The 26,301-nt window shown below is 47.0% G+C and overlaps 1 protein-coding gene across 1 annotated transcript; it reads left to right on the forward strand.

Moving 5' to 3' along the window:
- The first annotated feature begins 45 nt into the window (after positions 1-45).
- On the forward strand, positions 46-24,940 carry CATSPER4 (cation channel sperm associated 4). The gene is given in 14 exon segments (XM_073233446.1): positions 46-164; positions 640-814; positions 895-969; positions 1,433-1,576; positions 10,660-10,761; positions 15,437-15,534; positions 15,697-15,817; positions 16,026-16,159; positions 17,556-17,730; positions 18,462-18,679; positions 18,993-19,095; positions 19,098-19,160; positions 19,766-21,412; positions 23,997-24,940. Coding segments are annotated over 12 exon segments (1,371 nt in total). The 5' UTR covers positions 46-164; positions 640-730; the 3' UTR covers positions 19,820-21,412; positions 23,997-24,940.
- Positions 24,941-26,301: the final 1,361 nt, after the last annotated feature.

Raw genomic sequence — 26,301 nt, forward strand, 5'->3', positions numbered from 1 at the left:
CCTTTAACTTCCATATTAGAATGAGGAATCTGTTTCCCAGAGATTCCTGATTCCAGATACCATTCCCCAGGATGGAAAGCTGTCAAACAGAGTGAATACTCTTGTCTAGCCCCATGTGCCACCTGTTGGCCACTGCTCTGCACCTGAAGCTCTGTGCCCGCCAGGTTGATGGATTGCTGATCCACGCTAGTGAGGGCTTCTCACGCCCAGCCCTCCCCAGCCCTTCGGAGACCAGAGGGTACTCCTCTGCCTCCTCTCCAGGGGGACAAAATGGGAAATAGAGACCAGCTTTTCATTCTACTGATGGGGAAGGGCAGGGTGGGCAGTCCCAGAGACTGGGGTGGTGGGTTGGGGTAGCTGCTGGGAAGGGGTGTGGGTTGAGGTCTACTAGGAGGGCCCTGTGGCAAAACACCTTTCTTCTTCCCCTAACCAGTCTCACTTGCGGCTCCTGGACCCAGAGCAGGGACACATCCCTGTGTGTCCACGCAGGCCACACAGGAGACCTGAATGATCAGTCTGACTTCTGATCCCAGCCCCTTAGCTCCCCTGGCAGTGGGAGGAGCTTCTCATGGTATTCGGGTTCTTTGGTGGAATGCAGACAGCTGGATGTCACAGAGTTCTCTGTGATGTCACCACAAGGTGGAGCCAGACCACTTGGAATGGAGTTTCTTTGAGGCGAGGGAGGAAGCTGAGCCACTGGGACCCACAACGAAAAGACCTGGTGGCAGCAATGGACCGACATCAACATCAAACTGTTGAGTGTCCTGGTTGGGGACTCAAGCCTGGCTCTACAACCCAAGCTGGGTATCCAGAGGTGAGGTGGGGCCCAGGAGGACTGTACTGGGTCTGGACGGGCAGTGGCTGCACTGATGGGCCCTCTTGTCACCCTCGCAGAGTGCCTCTCCTGAGCCCTGCGTCTGGCCAGAGGAGCAAGTGCTCATCGATCGCAGAGACATTACCAGTAGAAAGGTGAGGCAAGACGGAGCTGCAGCCTGCAGCTGGGCCCTGCAGGGGCCCTCGCCCACATGTCACCCTCCTGCAGCTGGGCACCTGGAGCAAAAGGCCCTCATAGTGACTCTGCCCCTCCTGCCTTCTAAATGTCCCCCAGAGGCCCTCCCTAGCAGTGACCTCCCCATGATACCTTAGCAACCACCTGGCAGTGCCCTCCGCAAACCCCTATATAATGACAGTCTCTCACAAGCAGAGACGGCAGAAGAATCTTCCTGGCACATACTCCCATAAGATCCCACAGCAGTGACCCGCTGTTAGTGGCCATTCATGTAGTGACCTCTGCCTCCCTTCCATGATCTCCCCTCAGGCAACTTTCCCCCTAAAGGCCCCTCCAAGGGCCTCCATTCACTGAGAGCAAGTGTCCAGGCAGGGGCCTCCTGCCATGACCTGGCCTGAAGGTAGTTCCCCTGCCCTCTCCCAGGATGCCTGGGAAATGCAGGAGTTCATCACTCACATGTATGTCAAGAATCTGCTGCGACACCCGGCCTTCCAGCTGCTGCTGGCCGTGCTGCTGGTAGTCAACGCTATTACCATTGCTCTCCGCACCAACTCCTTCCTTGGCCAGGTGAGACTCCAGCCTAACCTCTGCCCACATTGGCCCAACAAGGGCCTGGACAGGGCATTTTGCTCTCAGGGCGTCGGGCTCTTCATCTGTTCATGATGGTTGGATAGGATATTATTCAAGCTCTGACCTTCCAGGGGCCTAGAGATCAAGGAAGACTTCATGGTGGAGGTGACCCAGCTTGGAGGAATGCATTGGATTTATAGAGAAAAGGCAGGAGAAAAGTAATGTGAGTAGGGGCAAGCAAACAGGCGCCTTGCAGGGAGGAGTAGTCTCTAAGAGAGAACCTCACTGTGCCGGACACTGTGCCAGGGTTCCAGGTATGGTCACTACCGACCCTGTTCAGTCCCGGGACAGACACAAGCATGGCATTACAAATGCTTGAGAGGCACAGAGTATGCAGGAGCTCACATCAAACCTAATCTGAGGGGTCAAGGAAAGCTTCCTGGAGAAAGGGATACTTAAGCTGAGCATAAAGAATGAGAAGGAGTTGGCCAGGCAAAGAGAGTTGAGGAAGAGTGTTTTGGGTGGAAGAAACAGCATGTAAGTGAGTTCTGTGTGTCCAGCTTGAAGTCTAGGATGACTTTGGTCTTATCCTTGTTCTAATTTCTTACAAACAATATATTGCACACATGAATTGTGCTATTTAGAATTGATATTTTTAAAATTCATTTTATTATCATTAATCTACAGTTACATGAAGAACATTATGGTTACTAGACTCCCCCCTTCACCAAGTCTCCCCCACAAACCCCATTACAGTCACTGTCCATCAGTGTAGTAAGATGCTGTAGACTCACTACTTGTCTTCTCTGTGTTGCACATCCCTCCCTATGCCCCCCAACATTATACATGCTAATCGTAAGGCCCCCTTTCTTTTTCCCTGCCCTTATCCCTCCCTTCCCACCCCTCCTGCCCAGTCCCTTTCCCTTTGGTAACCGTTAGTCCATTCTTGGGTTCTGTGATTCTGCTGCTGTTTTGTTCCTTCAGTTTTTCTTTGTTCTTATACTCCACATATGAGTGAAATCATTTGGTACTTGTCTTTCTCTGCCTGGCTTATTTCACTGAGCATTAATACCCTCTAGCTCCATCCATGTTGTTGCAAATGGTAGGATTTGTTTTCTTCTTATGGCTGAATAATATTCCATTGTGTATATGTACCATATCTTCTTTATCCATTCATCTATTGATGGACACTTAGGTTGCTTCCATATCTTGGCTATTGTAAATAGTGGTGTGATAAACATAGGGGTGCATCTGTCTTTTTCAAACTGGAGTGCTGCATTCTTAGGGTAAATTCCTAGAGGTGGAATTCCTGGGTCAAATGGTATTTCTATTTTGAGCTTTCTGAGGGACCTCCATACTGCTTTCCACAATGGTTGAACTATTTTGCATTCCCACCAGCAGTGTAGGAGGGTTCCCCTTTCTCCACAACCTCGCCAACATTTGTTGTTGTTTGTCTTTTGGATGGTGGTGATCCTTACTGGTGTGAGGTGATATCTCATTGTGGTTTTAATTTGCATTTCTCTGATGATTAGCGATGTGGAGCATCTTTTCATGTGCCTGTTGGCCATCTGGATTTCTTCTTTGGAGAACTGTCTATTCAGCTCTCTGCCCATTTTTTAATTGGATTATTTGCTTTTTGTTTGTGGAGGCGTGTGAGCTCTTTATATATTTTGGATGTCAGTCCTTTATCAGATCTGTCATTTATGAATATGTTCTCCCATAGTATAGGATACCTTTTTGTTCTATTGATGGTGTCCTTTGCTGTACAGAAGCTTTTTAGCTTGATATAATCCCACCTGTTCATTTTTGCCTTTGTTTCCCTTGCCTGGGGAGATACGTTCATGAAGAAGTCACTCATGTTTACGCCCATGAGATTTTTGCCTATGTTTTTTTCTAAGAGTTTTATGGTTTCATGACTTACATTCAGGTCTTTGATCCATTTGGAGTTTACTTTTGTGTATGGGGTTAGACAGTGATCCAGTTTCATTCTCTTACATGTAGCTGTCCAGTTTGCCAGCACCATCTGTTGAAGAGGCTGTCATTTCCCCATTGTATGTCCATGGCTCCTTTATCATATATTAATTGACCATATATGTTTGGGTTAATGTATGGAGTCTCTATTCTGTTCCACTGGTCTGTGACTCTGTTCTTGTGCCAGTACCAAATTGTCTTGATTACTGTGGCTTTGTAGTAGAGCTTGAAGTTGGGGAGCGAGATCCCCCCAACTTTATTCTTCTTTCTCAGGATTGCTTTGGCTATTCGGGGTCTTTGACCGTTCCATATGAATTTTTGAACTATTTGTTCCAGTTCATTGAAGAATGCTGTTGGTAATTTGATAGAGATTGCATCGAATCTGTATATTGCTTTGGGTAGGATGGCCATTTTGATTATATTAATTCTTCCTAACCAGGAGCATGGGATGAGTTTCCATTTGTTAGTGTCCTCTTTAATTTCTCTTAAGAGTGTCATACAGTTTTCAGGGTATAGGTCTTTCACTTCCTTGGTTAGGTTTATTCCTAGGTATTTTATTCTTTTTGATGCAATTGTGAATGGAATTGTTTTCCTGATTTCTCTTTCTATTAGTTCATTGTTAGTGTATAGGAAAGCCATAGATTTCTGTGTGTTAATTTTGTATCCTGCAACTTTGCTGAATTCCAATATTAGTTCTAGTAGTTTTGCAGTGGAGTCTTTAGGGTTTTTTATGTACAATATCATGTCATCTGCAAATAATGACAGTTTAACTTCTTCTTTACCAATCTGGATTCCTTGTATTTCTTTGTTTTGTCTGATTACTGTGGCTAGGACCTCCAGTACTACGGTGAATAACAGTAGGGAGAGTGGGCATCCCTATTTTGTTCCCGATCTCAGAGGAACGGCTTTCAGCCTCTTGCTGTTCAGTATGATGTTAGCTGTGGGTTTGTCATATATGGCCTTTATTATGTTGAGGTACTTGCCCTCCATGCCCATTTTGTTGAGAGTTTTTATCATGAATGGATGTTGAATTTTGTCGAATGCTTTTTCAGCATCTATGGAGATGATCATGTGGTTTTTGTCCTTTTTGTTTATGTAGTGGATGCTGTTGATGGATCCTTCCATCCTTACATCCCTGGGATGAATCCCACTTGGTCATGGTGTATGATCCTTTTGATGTATTTTTGAATTCAGTTTGCTTATATTTTGTTGAGTATTTTTGCATCTACATTCATCAGGGATATTGGTCTGTAATTTTCTTTTTGGTGGGGTCTTTTCCTGGTTTGGGTATTAGGGTGATGTTGGCTTCATAGAATGAGTTTGGGAGTATTCCCTCCTCTTCTATTTTTTGGAAAACTTTAAGGAGAATTGGTATTATATCTTCTCTGTATGTCTGATAAAATTCTGAGGTAAATCCATCTGGCCTGGTGTTTTTTTTCTTGGGTGGGTTTTTGATTACTGCTTCAATTTCTTTGCTGGTAATTGGTTTGTTTAGATTTTGTGTTTCTTCCTTGGTCAGTCTTGGTAAGTTGTATTTTTCTAGGAAGTTGTCCATTTCTTCTAGGTTTTCCAGCTTCTTAGCATATAGGTTTTCATAGTAGTCTCTAATAATTCTTTGTATTTCTGTTGGGTCCATCATGATGTTTCCTTTCTCATTTCTGATTCTGTTGATGTGTGTTGATTCTCTTTTCCTCTTAATAAGTCTGGCTAGAGGCTTATCTATTTTGTTTATTTTCTCAAAAAACCAGCTCTTGGTTTCATTGATTTTTTCCATTGTTTTATTCTTCTCCATTTTGTTTATTTCTTCTATGATCTTTATTATCTCCCTCCTTCTGCTGACTTTAGGCCTCATTTGTTCTTTTTCCAATTTTGATAATTGTGATGTTAGACTATTCATTTGGGATTGTTCTTCCTTCTTTAAATATGCCTGGATTGCTATATACTTTCCTCTTAAGACTGCTTTCGCTGCATCCCACAGAAGTTGGGGCTTTGTGTTGTTGTTGTCATTTATTTCCATATATTGCTGGATCTCCATTTTAAGTTGGTTGTTAATCCATTGACTATTTGGGAGCATGTTGTTAAGCCTCCATGTGTTTGTGAGCCTTTTTGCTTTCTTTGTACAATTTATTTCTAGTTTTATACCTTTGTGGTCTGAAAAGTTGTTCGGTAGAATTTCAATCTTTTTGAATTTACTGAGGCTCTTTTTGTGGCCTAGTATGTGGTCTATTCTGGAGAATGTTCCATGTGCACTTAAGAAGAATGTGTATCCTGTTGCTTTTGGGTGTAGAGTTCTATAGATGTCTATTAGGTCCATCTATTCTAGTGTGTTGTTCAGTGCCTCTGTGTCCTTACTTATTTTCTGTCTGGTGGATCTGTCCTTTGGAGTGAATGGTGTGTTGAAGTCTCCTAAAATGAATGCATTGCATTCTATTTCCTCCTTTAGTTCTGTTGGTATTTGTTTCACATATGCTGGTGCTCCTGAGTTAGGTGCATATATATTTATAATGGTTATATCCTCTTGATGGACTGAGCCCTTTATCATTATGTAATGTCCTTCTTTATCTCTTGTTACTTTCTTTGTTTTGAAGTCTATTTTGTCTGATACAAGTACTGCAACACCTGCTTTTTTCTGCCTATTGTTCGCATGAAATATCTTTTTCCATCGCTTGACTTTTAGTCTCTGCATGTCTTTGGGTTTGAGGTGAGTCTCTTGTAAGCAGCATATAGATGGATCTTGTTTTTTTATCCATTCAGTGACTCTATATCTTTTGATTGGTGCATTCAGTCCATTTACATTTAGGGTGATTATTGATAGGTATGTATTTATTGCCATTGCAGGCTTTAGATTCTTGGTTACCTAAGGTTCCAGGTTACTTTCCTTACTATCTAAGAGTCTAACTTAACTCACTTAGTATGCTGTTACAAACACAATCTAAAGGTTCTTTTCTATTTCTACTCCTTTTTCTTCTTCCTTCATTCTTTATATATTAGGTATCTAATTCTGTACTTTTTGTCTATCCCTTGATGACTTTGAAGATAGTTAATTTAATTTTGCATTTGCTTCATAATTAGCTGTTCTACTTTCTTTACTGTGGTTTTAGTACCTCTGGTGACAGCTATTCAACCTTAGGAACACTTCCATCTATAGCAGTCCCTCCAAAATAGACTGTATAGATGGTTTGTGGGATGTAAATTCTCTCAGCTTTTGCTTATCTGAAAATTGTTTAATCCCTCCTTCAAATTTAAATGATAATCTTGCTGGATAAAGTAATCTTGGTTCCAGGCCCTTCTGATTCATGGCATTAAATACATCATGCCACTCCCTTCTGGCCTGTAAGGTTTCTGCTGAGAAGTCTGTTAGCCTGATGGGCTTCCTTTGTATGTGATCTTATTTCTGTCTCTGGCTGCTTTTAACAGTCTGTCCTTATCCTTGATCTTTCCCATTTTAATTACTATGTGTCTTGGTGTTGTCTTCCTTGGGTCCCTTGCGTTGGGAGATCTGTGGATCTCCTTGGCCTGAGAGACTATCTCCTTCCCCAGATTGGGGAAGTTTTCAGCAACTACATCCTCAAAGACACTTTCTATCCCTTTCTCTCTCTCTTCTTCTTCTGGTATCCCTATAATTTGAATATTGTTCCTCTTGGATTGGTCACACAGTTCTCTCAATATTCTTTCATTCTTAGAAATCCTTTTTTCTCTCTGTGCCTCAGCTTCTTTGTATTCCTCTTCTCTAGTTTCTATTTCATTTATTGTCTCCTCCACCATATCCAACCTGCTTTTAATACCCTCCATTGTGCTCTTCAATGATTGGATCTCCGACCTGAATTCATTCCTGAGTTCTTGGATGTCTTTCTGTACCTCCATTAGAATGTTGATGATTTTTATTTTGAACTCCCTTTCAGGAAGAGTCACGAGGTCCTTATCATTTAAATCTTTCTTGGGAGTTGTATTAATAATTTTACTCTGGACAAGGTTCCTTTGGCATTTCATGTTTGTATATGGTGCCCTCTAGTGTCCAGAAGCTCTATTCTGTGCTGCTCAGCCCCTGAAGCAATGTCGGGGGTCACAGGGGAGCAGTACTGGTGCCTGGGGGGAGGAAAGAGCTGTTCCCTGCCTCCTGGCTGCTGTGCCTGTCTCCACTGCCTGAGCCAGTGGGCTGGTCACACAGGTATAAGTTTTTGTCCCAGAGCAGCCAGATATGGATCTCTGCTTTCCACAAGCGGCTGGAATCCCAGTCTCCCCAGGAACTCTGCCTGTATTAACTTTCCAACCCGGTAGTCATGCAAGTCCCATGAAAGCACCATGAAATGTAGGTTTGTGCTCCCAGAGCAGATCTCCAGAGCTAGGTATTCAGCAGTCCCAAGCCTTCCACTCCCTCCCTGCTCTGTTTCTCTTCCTCCCGCAGTGAGCTTGGGTGGGGGAAGGGCTCAGGTCCTGCGGAGCCACAGCTCTGGTATGTTACCCCGTTCGGTGAGGTCTGCTCTTTTCTCCAGGTGTATGCAGTCTGATGCTGTCCTCTTTCCTGTTGCTCTCTCAGGATTAGTTGCGCCAACTATATTTTCTAATTGTATCCAGTTTTAGGAGGAAGCCTCTGTCTCTCCTCTCACGCCACCATCTTTAATCTTCTCCGGAGAACTGATATTTTTTAAATGTCCAGTGTGGTGGCTGATGAGTTCAGATAGGTGATCAGTGACCAGATGATGGAGAGTGTTTAAGTTATGTTACAGAGGATGGCCTTTATCTTTTGCTATTGGGAAGCCAGCAAAGGGTTTAAAGCATGGGAGTGATGAGTAGACATGTGTTTTAGAAAACTTACACTGACTGCCACAGTGTGAGCTGTGGACGGGTACTGAAAATGGCAAAGGATGGACCAGGCAGGATCGTGTTGCAGATATTCAGGTGAAAGATGACGGGCTTGGACCAGGACAATAGTGGTGAGTGAAAAGAGGTCACATGCATCTGAAGCTCTCTAGCAGCTGAATCCATGGGCCTTCCTGACTGATTTTCTTCCTAGCAAATGCTTAGTGATCACTTACTACATGCTATTTTATGTAACACGTCATCATCTCTTGCATGTAGAGAAAGGAAGAGCAAGAGGTTACATTTCTGCCTTGAGTAGCTGTGTGGGACACAGGGATATAGGAGGATGAGCAGTTTGGGGGAGGATGTGAAGTCAGTTTGAGTTGTGCAGTGTTTGGAGTGGAGTTTGGGTACTGTTCTGAGATGCCCATACAGCGTCCACACAGAGGTGTCTACTGAGGGGTTAGAGGTCAATGCTGAAAGGCTCCAGAGAGCACGGGGATGAAGATGGCGATGTGAGAGATGCCAGCATGTAGGTGAATGGTTGCTGAAGCTAAAGGATTAGATGAGTTGCCTGGGGGAGAGTGTTGAGGGAGAAGAGTAGAGGCCAGGACAGAGCTCTGAGGAGAGCCTCCATAAAAGGTGAGAAATGGCAGAGGAGGTGCAGAAGTAGACTGAGGAATGGGCCGAGGAGTGGGAGGAAGCTGGGAGTGTGCTATCAAGGGAGCACCTATGCCCAGGGCCAGATGTGGTAGAGATGAGGCCAGAGAAGAGCTGCAAAGCATCCCTTGGATTTAGCTCTTGTGACCTTGACAAGAGCTGCCTCTGATGTGGTGGAGACAGAAACCCGATTGCCAAGATTTGCAGAATGAGTAGAATGGAGGGCAGACCAAAACCCATCAACTGATCATGAAATCAGTTCAGAGTGCAGATACCAGCATTTTGATATAGAATGAAAAAGAAGAAACAGAAATTGTGTGTGTGTGTGTGTGTGTGTGTGTGTGTGTGTGTGTGTGTGTGTGTGTGTGTGAGAGAGAGAGAGAGAGAGAGAGAGAGAGAGAGAGAGAGAGAGAGAGAGAGAGAGAGAGAGAGAGACAACATTATGGCATAAAATATAAAATGTATATCTGAACTATGGGTCACAGTAAATGCTAAAAGCCCTGGGAGAGGATATCTGTCTATGAAGGGCAAATCCTAGAGGCTGTGAATGCCAAACTGGCTTTGAACCTTACCCTCCAGGCCACAGGGAGTCATGGAAGGCTTGTGGATAGAGAAAGCAACTCTGACCTAACCATCAATGCTCATGACTTAGTGAAGGCAGGAGGACCGTTTGGGAAGCTCTTTCAGTAAATGATGAGGAGAGCCTATTGCTTCCAGTGGCCAGCAGGTTGGAGCTGAGGGGACAGGTGAGGGCAAGAAAGTTCTCCCTTGTTGTAAGCAGACACTCCTGGCCCCTGATGCCCTTTGGGAATTTGGAACCGGCAGGGAGTCCATAAACCTTCACCTCCCATCTGGGTTTAAGAAGCTTTGCCCCCACTTGCATTGACCAGTGGGTGGTGGTGGTGGCAAGGTGTGGGTAGCAGAAAGCCTCCATGTGCATCAGTGAGCCCTGAGACTCAGGTCTGTCGGCCATGGAGGTAAAGAAAGGGAGGAGACCACATGATTAGTAATGGCCAGGGTGGAGTCAGGGGGCTGGGAGCTGTTAATTGGGTCACAAACTATAGCAGGGTCACAGCTTCATGGGTGATTAGATAAAAGTAAGATGAATTTTAAACAGAATTTAAAGTCATGAAGTCATCTCTCCATCAAACTGTCCACCCAGAGGACATGCCCTGGACCCATGAGTGGGGGAATACCCAGGAGTTTGGTCAGGCCCAGCCAGGGGATTTGGGCACTGGGGCAGCAGGGTGGTCGGAACAACCAGAGAAGCAAGGATGGGGCTAGGTGTCTTCCATCTCAGACCAGGGCTTGTCCTTCCAATCCTGGAGCCTACTGTGCTTCCCCCAACCCCCCTCTCCCAAGAATCCCTCCTCTATAGGTTAAGAGCAAAGGTTTTTAGTCAGCAAACAAGCTTTATTGCTAACTGTCTGAACTTGTGCACATCTCTTGATTACTCACCTCTAAGATGGGAATAAAACATATTTCTTAGGATGATGGTGATGGTAACATGAAATGATATGCATATGGTCTTAACATGTGCCTGGCATGCACATAGAAAGTGTGCTCTTAAATGCCCTCTCGTCCTGGCCTTGCCCAGGCCCCTCTCCACTGATCTCTCTGCCCCTCTCTTTTTTCTGTCTTCTCTGTAGGAACACTATGAGTTGTTCTCTATTATAGATGACATTGTGCTGACCATCCTTATCTGTGAGGTTCTCCTGGGCTGGTTCAATGGCTTCTGGATTTTCTGGAAGGTGAGATCCTGGGCCTTCCCTGCCATCACCCCTACTCCTTAGGGACTACCCCACCCAGTCCCTATCCCTGCACTCCTGGCCCCAAAACCGAGGGGAGGGTGTGTGTGTGTGCGTGGGTGTGGGTGTCTGTGCACGTGTATGTGTGCGTATATAAAGAGACTAACTACTCTGAGATGTCTGTGATGTGGCAGGAAGTAACTTGTACTAGAAAGGCGGCCTCCCTGGGTTCCAATCCCTGCTCCAGCCTTCCCCAGTCTGTGATCTTGGGAAATTTTGATTTCCTTATCTGAGAAATGTCACTGAGAGTATCCACCTAAATTTACAGGATTCAAGAGCAGGGGTTAACAAACTTTCTGTAAAGGGCCAGATAAATATTTTAAGCTTTGTGGGCCATACAGACTCTGTTGCACTCAGCTCTGCTATGGGAGCACAAAAGCAGCCATATTCAGTACATAGATGAATGAGCATGGCTGTGTTCCAAATGTACTTTATTCGTGTACACTGAAATTTGAACTTCATATAATTTTCATGTATCACAAAATCTTCTTTTGATTTTTCCCCTAACCTTTAAAAAATATAAATACCATTTTTAGCCTAAGGCTCTTATGAAAAAAGGGCTGCTGGCCCCCTGGGCTTTCCAATTTTCTGTCTTGATCTATGCTGTTCCTAACACCCATCTGTTTATCAGAAATTCTTCTTCAAGGAAGGTTCTTCCTTACAATATAATGCCAACAAATAAATATAAGAAATAATTAGGAAAAAAATCACCATTTTGCAACCATAAGATTAAAACTGACTCAGACAAGAATCATCAATTGATGATAAATCCAGAGGGTGATAACTTATGAGAAACAGGCTATTTCACAAAATCTCAAAGTATCCTTTCCCCAAATTATTTAATTTCAAGAGTAATTTAACTGAAGAAATAAAAAAATGGCCTAAACAAGTAATCAAAATTAGTATCACCAATAAGGGGCAAATACCATGAACCTCCAGATTTGATGCCTTAGGAAAGATACTGTATCATTTATGCATCCAGTCAAAAATACATAACCAAAAAAAAAACATAACCATGAGGAAATATTAGAAAACCCCAATTGAGGACATTTTATCAAATAACTATCCTGTATTATATAAAAATGTCAAATGGAGCTAGAGGGTATTATGCTCAGTGAAATAAACCAGGTGGAGAAAAACAAGTATCAAATGATTTCCCTCATTTGTGCAGCATAAGAACAGAAAAAATTGAAGGAACAAAACAGCAGCAGACTCACAGAACCCAAGAATGGACTAACAGTTACCAAAGGGAAAGGGACTGGGGAGGATGGGTGAGAAGGGAGGGATAAGGGGGAAAAGGGGCATTACAATTAGGACACATAATATAGCGGGGGGGAAACGGGAAAGGCAGTACAACACAGAGAAGACAACTAATGATTCTACAGCATCTTACTATGCTCATGGACAGTGACTGTAATGGGGTATGTAGGGGGACTTGATAATGGGGGGGGCCTAGTGACCATTGTGTTCTTCAAGTGACTGTACATTAACCATACCAAAATAAATAAATAAATAAATAAATTTTTTAAAAAAAGAAAAAAGGGCTGCTGGCCAGATTTGGCCCTTGGGCTGTAGCTTGCTGACCCCCATTGGGAGAGCATCATAGAGTGGTCTGAGTAGGAAAAAGTCTTAAAGTTACATTAAATGAGACAAAGACTCAAACTCTTTGTTTGAATACGACTTCTAGAGTCAAGGGATTTATTTTGCCTTTTGGCATGTTTGAGAAGAAGCTTAAAAAATCCTATCAAGTATTTATCCCTTTCATTAAAAGGAAGCATTTAAATAACATTACCAGGACAACCAATTAGAATTAGCTCTCCAGGGGCTAGAGGTTTCACTGCATAGAAAACAGAATGTAGAACCTAGAACCTTCCTGGAGTCTGGATGTCTTAAAGACTGCTTTGTGTAAACACTTGTGAGGATGTTTATTAACAGAAAGTAGAATAGTATGTCTCTATTTTACAGTCTCCACAGTCAAGAGGTACCATGCTTTTTGCGAACACAGCAGCGCACTTCTTTACGGGAAGTAGCCCTGGGGTGCAGGCGGACATCTGTCCCCTGAGAACATTTCCTCCTCCGTATCTTCCTGAGGTTCCTTTCAGCCGCAGTTAGGAGGGCCTCTACTTCTGAAGCTAAGCCTTGGCATTTTGTTAGCACAAGAGAATTAAGACCAGCCTGAGAATCCCGTGTTCCTTCTAGCCACTCTGCTTGTCGCCTAAACCAGGGTTTCTCAGCTTTGACACTTAGGATGTTTTGGCCTGGCTGATCCTCTGCCGTGGGTACTGCCTTTGCTCTGTAAAATATTCAGCAGCATTCCTCACTTCTACCTGCTAAATGCCACCAGCGCCTTCTTAGTTGTGACCGACCAAGAATGTCCCCAGACATTGGCAAATGTCCCCTAGAGGGCAAAATCATCCCTGGCTGAGAACTGATGTCCTCAACCCCGACCTTCATCTGAGGCCAGGCTCCCAGTGCCAAAAGCCAGGGTTTGTTAGAGGTTGCTTCCGCCTCCTCCCCCTCCACCCATCGCTACCCCTGGGTCCTGGGTACAAAGCCTGCTCCCTGTTGAAGGGGTGTAGTGGAGGGGGAGGCTAGGAGAAGGAAAGGGAAAATGCAGGGAAGGGAGGAAAGTTTGTAAATGAACATCTCAAAATATGACATAGTCATATAAGGGTCCCAAAAGTTTTGTCCCCAGCTCTTCCATTACACCTGTCCTCAGGGGGTATCTTCCTCCTCCGCACCCCTACAGCCTGTTAAGCACTTGGTCACCACCTAAATATTTCTCAAATTTCTTGCCCCCTCTGCATCTCTGCTACCCCCGTTCTAGCTCTTGCCTTGTCTCCTCTCACCAGGATGTTGCTGTGGCTTCTTGTTGTCCCCCACCTGACATCAAAGTGATCTTCCCCAGCCATAGAGTATCCTTAGAATACTCCAGTGGCTTCCTATCGTTTATAGGAGCCATCTAAATAGCTCGTTGTACTTAAGGCCCTTGCTCGTTCAGCTCATCACTCCGGCCTCACCTTTGGTTTCCCAGCTGCTCCGACTGCTTGCGGTCGCCTTCCCCAACACAGACACACGTGCTGCTGCCTGTCCCTCCATGCCCGTGTCTGCGCTGACCCCTAGTCTATGAAAGCTCCCTGCTGCTTACTCACTTGCTTCGCTCCTACTTACAGCATAAGATTCATTCAGACATCTTCTCTTCCAGGAAGTCTTCTTGCCTCTCTCAGACCGTGAGGTGTTGCCCTGTGTCTCCCCAGTACTATGTACTTACCTCTCTCACATGGAGTTCAACTTTACTTTCTATCTACCTTCTTCAAAATAGTCTGTGAGCCCTGCAGGGCAGAAATCCTGTGTCCTCTGGATGTGGTTCAGGGTCTGGCATATGGCAGAAGCTTAACACTGGATGGCTAGATTGATGGATCTGTAGACAAGCACAATTGTGAATCCTTGTGTATGTGTAGGTGCAGACACTCTGAATGTGGGACAACAGGAGGGCTTGTGTTGACTGGACTGCCCAAAATATTAAAGAACCTTTTTTCCTTTAAAAATAGTTTTCTTTTTGGATATTTAATGCAGATACATATTGGTCAAACTATATGCAAAGGAACACAGAATTTTTGCCTTCACTCCTTTCCCTTCATCCCTTTCCCCTTCCCCCACCCTCTCTAGGTAATCTTTTTATATTTATAGTCTCTTGTTTTGCAATCATAAGCTTATATATTTTTAGTCCTCCCTTTCCTAACAGCAGCATACCATAAACTGTTCTGCACTTTGCTTTTGTCCCTTAATGGATCTTGGCAAGCTTTCTGTATCAGTATGTGGAGATTTTTCTCATTTTTCTTTTTATGGCTACACAACACTCCATTGAATGAATGTGCTGTAGTTTATTTAACTGGTGCCCAATTGCTGGACACTTTGGTTGTTTTCAACCTTATACAAATGTCATTTCATACTTGTACAAAACAGAGTTTTTATGGGTCAGATTTTAGATGTAGGATCACTAGTTAAAAAGTAAATGGATCCATTCTTTGTTAGACAGAGCAAATTCCCCTCTGTAGTGGTTGTGCCTGAATTTTTCATACATGTGAGCTTCCTTTCTCCATCCCCGCTTCTATGAGTTTGTGCCTCATTGGACGAAGGGCTTGTAAAAATTTCCTGTCTCTCTTTCCCATACAGTGAAAGCTAGTTTGCCTCTGAACTGGCTACTGAAGCAGAATTCCTTCATGTTACTCACATTTAGTTGCATTGTACTGTAGATTGTGGTGTGTGTCACACAGAGGCTGGAACATCCAGACACTCTCCAGTCACCTAACTGTCGGGCAAGGCCATTTCCAGCAGGGCATTGGCCAGGGTGGGCACTCAGCATCAGGACTAGCTGTATGTATGTGAGAGTCTCCACTGCGGGTCTCTGAGACTGTACTGGGCTGTTGATCCAGGGATGAGGCGGTGAGTGCACGTGTGTTTGTGGCATGTTTAGGGGCAGGAGGATGAGTGAATGGCAGACGACTGGCCCTGCTCTGAGAGGAACGGGGAGCTCCACATCCTTGGGTGTGGGGAGGGCAGACCCGGGTGGTCCCATGGGCTGGGTCTGACCCCGCTGGGGTGGCTCACCCCCCAGGATGGCTGGAATATCCTCAACTTCATTATCATCTTTATCTTGCTTCTGGGCTTCTTCATTAATGAACTCAGTGCCGTCTCTATCACATATACCCTCAGGTGAGCTGGGAACTCTGGGGAAAGGAGGGGGACCTCTCTGGACCCCGAGAAAGAGATGGGGGAGTTCTTACCAGGTGAAGATCAGCTCTGGGCAGGTGGGGGGCAGTGAGGAGGAGGGGTCTGGGAAGGGCAGAGGGACACCGCTGAGAGGCTCTACCGCAGGCTGCTTCGTCTGGTGCATATGTGCATGGCGGTGGAGCCGCTGGCCCAGATCATCCGTGTCGTCCTGCAGTCGGTGCCTGACATGGCCAATATCATGGTCCTCATCCTCTTCTTCATGCTGGTCAGTGCCCTCCCCACCCCGACCCCTTTTCCTGAACAGAGCCTCTGGGTCGCGGGGGGTACTAGGGTGTCTGGAGAAGAGGAGAGACCTCCAGGCCAGCCAGAGTCCCTGTGACCCCCTTGGCAGCATTCACTGTGTGGCATTTGCATGGCCTCTGCCTCCAGGGCCCTCGGGTGAGGCCTACAACACTCTTCGGTCTCTCTGGCAGGTGTTCTCCGTGTTTGGGGTCACTCTCTTTGGTGCATTCGTGCCTGTGCATTTCCAGAACATGCAGGTTGCCCTGTACACTCTCTTCATCTGCATCACCCAAGATGGCTGGGTGGACATCTACAGTGACTTCCAGTGAGTGCCTGAGGGCTGCCAGCTGGCAAGGCAGGATCTGGGGCTCCCAGGCATATAAAACTGGGGAGGGGGAAGATCTCTCTATGGGATGGGGCTCCAGGGCTTGAGATGAGGATAGTCCAGCAGGAGAGGGTGCCCTGGGCTTCAAACTGGGAAGAAGGAGACCCCTGGGTCTGGGGCCTCTGGGTTTATGGTCTGCTTGAAGACTTGCCCCTTTGAAACTCCACCCATTCAAAGCCCTAACGCAGGCCTGTTCATGGAAATGAACCCCCGTGGGGTCTGTCAGGCCCAGCCCATGGGGACAACCTGGATCTGCCCCCCCCGCACACCCAAGGATGCGGAGCTCCCCATTCCTCTCAGAGCAGGCTGGGTAGTGAAACTTTGGGCAAGGGAGCAGGTCTGTGATTGCATCTAAGGTTTCAGGGCAGCCCCCCACCCCATAACGGAGCCCAGCAAACTTCCTGGACTCCTGGGAACTTAGGTTCTCACTTCATTCATTCTTAGGCCTGCTGCCCACAGTCGTTTTTGGCATAGATAGCTGCTGGGTTCTGTTCTTTACCTCTTTCCCATTACATCTAACCCCTATTTGTCTCTAGTCCACTCCAGGGAGGGGGTCCTTCTGACTGTTTTCTTTTTATCCCCTTGTGAGAATAAAAGCACAGTAAAGAGGTTCATTATCCATTATGATGTAGGTAGTGGAAAAATCATATAGTGCACAATAAAAGTGGACTGGGCTTCTGAGTCTCTGCTCCACCATACCAGCAATGCAACCTTGGGCAAGTTACTTCATCTCTTTTCTGAGCCTCAGTTTCTTCGCCTGTCAATTGGGGGTTACAATACAGTATTAACTATGTCTGGTTTGCTGTGGGGATCAATAGAGAAAATTTGTATAAATATCTTAACATAGAGCCTGGCACACAGTATGTGTGTACACACACACAGAAGGAAAGAGGGAAGAAGGGAGGGAGGGAGGGAGGACTACTATTTAGGGAAATATTTTATGAGAAATTTACACACGAGGTATTACCAGGAGGACTTTTTCCTGTATTTGTTTCTTCTGATTTTTCTATAATGTGCTTGACTTATGTTTTAAAATTTAAAAAAAGCATGAATAAACAGTGTAGCCAATAGATAAAACTTGATAATGTTGATGTGCAAATCCCCACCTTGCAATGCTGGCCCCCTGTCTGACATACAGGAGGTGCTCAGTGAAGAGCAGCTACTGGGACAATTAGGAGTGAGCATTAGATCTGGATAACAGCAGGGAGGCAGCAGAAGTCCCAGTAATAATTAATAATAAAATAAGTCCCCAGAGATAATTTCCTCATTTCATAGATGAGGAAACTGAGGCTCAAAGGGCCAGAGAGGTGACGGGGCCACTGCCTGCCATCTCCAGGATGGAGAGGAGAGAGTATGTTATGGAGATCGGGGGTGCCATCTACTTTGCCATCTTCATCACCATTGGTGCCTTCATTGGCATCAACCTGTTGGTCGTTGTGGTGACCACCAATCTGGAGCAAATGATGAAGTCTGGAGAGCAGACGCAACTGCACCAGATAACCTTCAGTGAGGTGAGTGGGACTGGAAGGGCAGCAGAGAGGGGAAGGGATTGTGCGTATGAGTGCTAACTTGAGCATATGTGTAAGGGTGTGCTTGCACACCCAAGGGGCTGGAGAAAGCCACGCCTGAGACCTGGAGGCAGCTCCTCCACCATAAGTGCCAACTCACCAATTGGGGCTTCTGAGGGGTGTGGATTTCCTAGATGTCTTTTTCTATGGCAACTCAAAACTGAGCAGCTGGGTGGCTGCAGGGGCGGTAACCAATCTAAGCCTTAATTTCTTCTTCTGTAAGATGGTATAATAATAGTACTTACCTCGTCGGTCTGTTAGGAGAATTAGGTAAATGAACAGTGCTTGGTATAGACTGAGGACTCAATAAATGTTAGCTACAGTATTATTCATTTAAGGGTAAAACTTCCAATAGGTTGGGGGTGGGGTGGAGTACTTCCCCAAGTGTTGGGAGCCGTTGGCTGTGACCGGACAGTAGATAAGGCCTTAGAAGTTTGCTGGGTAGGATTGATCAGAAGTGAAATTGGGAAGAGGGAGGGCGGAGTTACATTTTGAAAAGGGGTGAGAATTTCCAGAGAGGTAGGGGAAGGGCTTGTGCATTGGTAGTTGAGCTCCTACAGCAGGGAAGAGAGGCTGAGAATGACTGGAGCTGAAATGAAAAGAATCCCGGAGTCCCGGCTGGGGGAGGGGTGCCAACAGAGCTGTCTGTCTTCTCCCCATTACCTCCTTCCCAGACAGGGGACTACGAGGAGGAGGAGCTCGGGAGCAACCAGCTGCCACTGGTGCATTGTGAAGTCGCTCATCAGGAGACATCTGGCCTCCCGGAGAAGCCACTTGTTTGGGGGCCTCCTTCGAACCTCTCGGAAAAAACATGCGACAACTTTTGCTTGGTGCTTGAGGCAATACAGGAGAACTTGATGCAGTACAAGGAGATCCGAGACGAGCTCAACATGTAGGGCGGGTACTGGGGGTGCCCCTAAGTCCCTTGAGTCAGGGTCGAGGGAGCCTCAGGTCCTTCTGGCTCCAATGCCCTCACCATTTTATTATGGGGACCCTGGGGCCCAGAGAGGTTTAAGTGACTTGCCCAGGTTCCCTAAGCAGCCTATCGGTGCAGTTGCGGGAGCCGGACCTCCCTGTTCCTCCCACCACACAGGGTCTGTCCAGTTAAAGGTGGAGGGTTCTGGGAGCTTGGGCTTAGATGGGAATGCTTCCTCCTTCCCCCTAAAACCCCAGCCGTCAGAACGCTCTTACTGCTCCATCCCCAGGATAGTGAAGGAGGTACGCTCCATCCGCTTCAACCAGGAGCAGAAGGAGGAGCTGATGCACAGTCACTTGCCACCAAGCCTGTCGGTGGCAAGTGGGCCCTCCGTAGATATCCGTGTGACATGACTTGCCAGCAAGACTTGATCACTGCGCTCGTCAACAGGGAAAAGGTGCAGCTTCCCTCTCCTACTCAATCAGTGCTCACCCTGCCACCCCCTCCAGCCCAGCCCAGCCTCACCTCTGATCCATTAGTCAAGGTTTCTGTGTGTTCCAAGATCTGCTCGGGCCCCCTAGACTGTCAGGCTCCCCAGCAGTCTTGCCAATCCTGTTGGTTCCACCCTTTCCTTCTCCAAGAAGCCCCGCCCCTCCCGTCAGGCTCCGCCCATCGAGCCACTCCATCTCTATAGCTCTCCCACCTACCGTTTCTTAGTGCAGCTTGGGCCAGCTCAGTTCCTGCACAGTGGCAGAACCTAGGCCTACTCGGCCAGGTTCTGTTTAGGGTGTATAAGAGCAGCCCCCTCCTGAGAGAAGAAGCCTCTAGGGAGAAAAAGGCACAGACCCACGTATTTAGTTTCTCTGCTTCCCACACCGTCTGACTGGACTGGAATGACCAGCAGCCTTGTGAATGTTCACAGCCTGGATGTTCCCTGAGCTTGGGATCCTCTGTAATTCCCTGGGAGGCCTGGATGGGGCAGCTGTTGAAGCTAGAGGAGGGGAATAAGGGAACATCTGCCATGTGAGACTGGGGGATTGACCAGGAAACTCTTGTTTGCAGGTTCAGGAATCCAACGTAAGCATACTCCTTAGCAAGCGCAAGGACAGCCACTGAGAAGGCAGGACAGGAGCCAAGGGGCCTGCACGTACGCACACCTAGCCGCTGCCGCTTCCTGCATCCCTAGGATGACTCGGCATAGCCTGGCCTGAGCCCATCCCCTCCCTGACGCCTGGGCAGGTGCCTGGGACTGGGAAGGGGTTAGCCCCCAGTCCAGAGGCGCCAGGACGATGGAGAAGGGTGCTGGATGAGAGTGGGAGCCCTACAGCACAGATGAGCACAGAAGGAGGTGCTGGCCGAGGCAGCCAGGATTTGTCCTAAGGATGGGTATTCCTTAGGCCATCTGCTCTAGGCCAAAGCTAGATGGGGTCTAAGTAGGCCCAAGAACCAAGAGGAGAAAGGCGAGGCTGATGGAGCCAGGCGTCTGTGTGTTGACAATAAAGTTTTGTGTTGGGATCAGTGTGTCTAACTGGTGGATCTCCAAACCCTTTGGGCAACCTTGCCCCGTTTCTGAGGGGCAAGACAAATCTAGTCCCTGCAAAGCATGTATGGGACTAGAGTCTGCAGTCTAATAGGAGAGAAAACCCAACCCTGAAAAGTTTTGACTTAATGGTAGAGAGGTAACCCCTGCCCTTGGGGTCCTATATTTTGTGGGGGAAAGTCTGGTCCTCATGGTTGGGAGTCCCTGTCTGATGTAGGGGACAGCCCTACCTTCACCCTCTGTCTGAAGGTAGAGGAGATTAGTCCTCATTCTGGGGAGCCCTGGCCTGATGGGGTCACCACTGACCAAGTCATGAAGGTAAAGACGGCTCCATCCTGGTGCAGTGGAGAATGACTGAGCAAAGCATGGTCCTGGCAGGCCTTCCAGAGGAGAGGAGCGCTGAGGCTTGCGAGACCACAGAGGAGGAGTTTATGGGTCAGGGGAATGAGTTCTGGTGGGGAACCTGGGACCTGTGAGGCCATTTTGTGACTTTCACACCAAAGATCATTGAGAACCACAACAAGTTCCTAAGAAAGCTGTGGCAACCTTGGCCAATAGGAAGAGCGGCCTGGGAGGACAGGAAAACTGGATTCTTGTCCTTGGGCAAGTCACTGGGCCTCGTTTTTCCCATCTGTGCAATGGGAAGAGGATTTGATTGAGCTCCAGCTCTAAAATCAAATGGCCAGCTCTCAGCCCAGGAACTGGGGGGCCAGTGAGATCAACTGTATACCTGATACTCAGTGTTGGATGAAAGAAAGGCTGCAAGGCCCAGAGTTCTGCCCAGCTGTTCAGCAAAGGCTGACAATTAAGGGGCTTGGGGACATTCACCAATTGGAATGGGAGTCACCAGAGACCCACTGATTGCAGCTGATGGGAAACTCCACCCTCCATTCCCCTCTCATCAGCATTGGTTCCAGCCCTGAAGCCCACTGGGGCCTGCTGGGAAGGAATCAGACTACTGGGGACAGGGTGGTGTAGTCAGCAGGCAGGTGAGGTGGCACCAGTGCCAGCAGGGTCTCACTGTCTCGGAGCTGTTGTCTGTTCCCTTCTTCAGGTCAGGACTCCTTCCTAGTGTCCCCCGAGACCATCAACCAGCAGAGCCATGGACGTCTGGTGGCTTTTGTTGCCCCTGCTACTATCTGTTAGGGATGGAGCCCTCGACAAGCCTGGTGAGTGTGTGCATACACCCTTGTCATCTAGCCTCCTCTGGGGGGGCAAGAAGGTGGTAGAAGATCAGGTAGTGTCCCCAGAAAGGTTTTATAAGGTGAGCACAGCCATCCACCACCTCACTCTTGATCACTGCACTCACTGCTTAAAGGCTTGGAGCACCAGTGAGTTTGGGGGGAGGAACATGACGGGGTGACCTCCAAGAAGCTTCTGGCTTTGGCTTTGCTCATCTGTACTCTTCCAGGATGCTGTCTTTGTCTGTTCACTCCCTCTGTTTTGTCTGTCCTCTTAGCTATCCCTCTCTGTCTGTCTGTCTTTCCTATCTGGGCCAGGCCAATAGCTAGGGGTTTGAGCAGGCTAGTTCCCTCCCAAGACAGCCCAGGACTGAAGGCCTAGGGGCTGGGACCCCTGCTGCCCTTCCCTGCCCTACTCCAGCAAGAGCAACCACTGCCTCACTGAGCCTGAGGTAGGAGTGCAGCCCTGGGTCCTGAGCTACGAGGACAATTGGGGGAAGATACTGGGAGGTGGCAGGGAATTGCACGTCTCATCAATTCCAGGAATCCATGACTTTTGCCAGGGACAGGAGTATCCTTGGCAAAGCACCCAGGAAGCAGACACGAATTTTGGTGAGAGAAGGATATAATCATTACCAATGGCAGGTTCTACTTATTGAGCACCTACTATATGCTAGGCAGTGTGTTAAGTGCTTCACATGCATTATCTCATTTAATTCTCATGGCCATCAGTGAAACAAGTACTATCATCATCCCTGTTTTACAGTTAAGGAGACTAAGGCTCAGAGACATGAGGTGATTGGTCCCCCATCACCGAGCTATGATCTGACTTCAGAGCCCAGGCTACACTCCATTGCTTCTCAAAGGAGCTGCTGTGGACAGGAAATCTAAATATCATAAAGATGTCAATTCTTACCAAATCTATCATTGTGGCACACTTCCAATCAAAATCCCTGCAGGGTTTTTTTGTAAGACTTGATAAAAAATTCTAATATATATGAGGAAGAACAAAGACCACCAATAGCCAAGATGATTTTGAACAGCAAGATAGGAGACTCACTCTGCCAGATTCTGAGATTTACATTAAATTAGCAGTAAGTTGGTGCAGCAATAGACAAGTGGACCAATGGAATAAGAGAGCATGGAAATCAGTCTGGCTACATAATGACAAGTATCATGACAAACCAGTAAGGAAAGGATGGATTTTTCCGTAAGGGAACAGGGACAACTGGTTAACCACATGGGAAAAAAACCCACAAAATCAGATCAAATGGAAACATTTCTCTCTGCAAGTACAAACTTGGGACCCCTATAGTGAGACATTTGTTCATTTCAGCCTGGACTTGAGTTGCAAGCAGACCCCTAGATCACTGGAGCTTAGAGGACTCCTGTGATATTCAGCCCAAGCTCCTCACTGTGCTAAGAGGGACTTGGAGGCACCAAGAGGGGTGAGTTTTTCCCAAGATGGCATAGCAAGTCAGTAACAGAGCCAGATCTAGAGCCTAGATACCCCTATTTTTTCCGTACATCCTGGCCAGCTCTTCTACCCTATTGTGACCCCTTTGTTCCTTATAAGGCTAGAAGAAAGTGGGGTGTGGAAGGAGTAGAAGCCCGATCATGGCAGGGATCGGGGAAAAGGGTCATCTTCCCTCAGAGCTAGATTGTGGGAAGGACAAACCTGCCACCTAGGCTGAGTCGACTCCAGTTTTCTGAATTACTCCTTTGACAACTCTCAAGCATACAATGGCAGGGTATCAGGTGATAGACCTATTTCTGCCCATTGCCCAGGGGAAGGAGGAAGATTTCCAAGGGACCCAACATAGCTGATTGGGGCTTTCTCTCTAGAGACTGGCTGGCTCAGCCATGAGAATGAAGCTATGTTTTTGTGAGGTAGGGCAGTGTGGTGGAGAACACATTGAGCCCTGGGGTCTGATGGACCTGGTTTCAAATGCAGTGCCACCACCGGATGTGTGACTGTGCACAGGGGTTTTCACCTGTCTGAGCCTCAGTATCTTCACCTGATAAGTAGACATAATAGTCCTTATCTCAGGTTGGTTGTGAGGATTCAATGCACCAATGCTTGTGCACTGGAGCAGCACCTTACTCAGGCAAGGTGAAAACTGAACTATGTCAATGCCACCCTTGACTGCTATTGCACTAAATGAAGCACATGGCTTGCAATTGTCCTGTTGTACAAAAAATTGTATCTCTCTAAATACTGGAATCATATTCAATGCACATTAAAAACAGCATCAAGAAACCAAAGACCAAATGCAATAACAGATTTCCCCCTTTTGTTGACTCTGTCTCTAGAATAGTCATTGAGGCGAATGAGGCACAGTTGCCAGCACTAGTTAAATTCACAGTCCCTGGATTGCATCAGCTGAAATCTATCAGTACAGATCAGCGGTGGAACATAAATGAATGCAAGCCAGTAATTGCGTAGTTGGCGTTGATATTTTTTTTATTGCATCTTCCAGTAAGGATACTTGGTAAGTGAGGACAACTGAGAAGAACTCTGGATTGGTGGAGTAAACAGGTGTATTGGTTTCTTTTTGTTTGTTTGTTACAGGCATTAACACAACCCAAGGAGTCGAGTCAGATGCAACAACCTCCACAAAAGACTCTGTGCCTTTGGGAACTATAGTGGGTTCATCCACAACTTAAGCTCTGTCCAAAAAACGCAGAGACCAGGGCTCTGCAGTGCCACCTAATTCACTAACAACCAGGAAGACCACAACATCTGAGTCCCAGAAGCACACCACGCCAATTACCCCTCCAACCTCACCTCAAGTCAGTAGCTCTGCAGAGTACACAGAACAGGCAGACCCAACACATGAGACTCAGGAGGAGAAGTTAAATACAACTATCATCACAACCTCCAAAGGCCCAGTGCTGTCCAATTCCACGATGACTTCTGCACTGAAAGACCAGGGAGGGACATCCCGAAGCACAGCCTCCCCAAGGACAGCCACTTCAGCTGAGATCCTAACACCGAACTAGACAGCTTCAACTGCAACTCCACTAGCAGGCTTCATAGGCAAGGGACTGGAATCATCAGTGGCCACCAGCTCTCATAAGTCAACCGTGATCACAGCTCCAGCAGTATTAAACAGACCAAGCAATGACATTAGATCATGAGGGTCCATGACAATCACTCTCTGCGAAGTCAGCTACAGTGAGATTCCCACCAACTCTGAACAAAATCACTGATGTGAAAGAATCTCTACCCATGACAACTGGTGCAGTGATTCACACCTCTGCACTACCCCTGACTACCCTGGGGACAACTGTCCCTGGGACAACCGTGTCTGGGGCTCAGGAAGGGGGCATGACAGCTGTACCCCCAACCCTGAGGACAACTGTTTCTGGAACAACCATGTCTGGGGCTCAGGAAGGGGGCACGACAGTTGCACCCCTGACTCCAACATTTACCACAAGCACGCTGTCTGAAACAGATCACAGCACTGCCACACAGACACCTTCCGGTCCCGTGTATTCAGCCCCCAGCACTGGCAATGCAAAGGCCTGGCGGTCACCAGACACAAAGGCTGCTCATTCAACAGCCTTTATCCCCAACTCCTCAGGGATGACAATATCCTCTACCATGGCTAGGACCAGTGAAGCTTCCCCCAGTCACACCTGGAGCAGTCGTCCTGCAGCAGAAAGCTGTGCTGTGATGAGTACCCAACCAGCAGTGTACTTTGCCTGTGCAGTGACAGCTACTATGCCCACTCAGGTAAATCTGAGAGAATTTATGTCAGTATAGCGAAGAAGTGGGGGCCAGAGTGACACTGTAACTCTGTTAAGGCCCAGACAAATGTGTGTCCCAGGGTATGGGTGGGCCAGTGAGTTTTAGTCAGACCTTGGCATCCAAAGAGTTTTTCCAGGCAGAGGTGATTCGCAGTGAGGGGACAGGTGGCTGGGCATATGAAGTTGTCTCAGTGCAGGCTGCCATAACAAACTACCGCAGACTGGGTGGCTTATAAACAACGTAATTTTTTCTCACAGTTTTGGAGGCTGGAAGTTTGAGATCAAGGCACTGGCAGATTAGGTGTCAGGTGAGGATCCACCTCCTGGTTCACAGACAGCTGTCTTCTCTCCATGTCCTCACATGGTAGAATCCTATGCCATTCCTGAGGGCTCCATCTTCATAACCTAATCACCTCCCACATGCCCCAGTACAATCATATTGGGCATTTGGATGTTGCAGGAACATGAAAATTCAGTCTATAGCAGAGGTAGAATGGATGACTCACCAACCTCCAGCTCCCAGGAGTCCAACTACTGGCCTGAAATTGAATCTTCTGCGGGGAGGAGCTGATGAACCACCAAAGACAAAGGCTATAGCCCCAGCAGCCCCTGGAGGGCTAGGCAGGGAAACAGAGGCAAAACTCTTGTTGGGCCAAGACCACTGTGGCAGATATTACAGAAAGGCCAGGTTCACAGGGTCTCCCACAGGCAGTACAAGTAACTCCCACGCCCACCCTGTGGCAGAGCAGAAGCTGGGTCCTGGAACCAACAGATGGTGTCCCTGAGACATAGGTCCTCCACAGCTGAAATAATTCTAACCCCCAAAACATTTCAATTTAACAAAATTCTGGTTTTCCTAAAATAACTACTCTGCTTTTTTAAAAATCAAATTCCTTCAGGAAATATTTCTTTGGCATTCCTGCTGTGGTCTATTGGATAATCTAGCTTTGGGATGAAGCTTCAATTACATTCAAAACTAGGGAGTGCTTAACTTACGGGCCAGTATTTTCTTTTTTTTTTTAATTAAGGTATTATTGATATACACTTAGGAATGTTTCACTTGAAAAACAATGTGGTTACTACATTCACCCATATTATCAAGTCCCCACCCATACCCCATTGCA

The sequence above is a fragment of the Manis javanica genome, chromosome 4 (genome assembly GCF_040802235.1).
Source record: "Manis javanica isolate MJ-LG chromosome 4, MJ_LKY, whole genome shotgun sequence".
Lineage (NCBI taxonomy): Eukaryota > Metazoa > Chordata > Mammalia > Pholidota > Manidae > Manis > Manis javanica.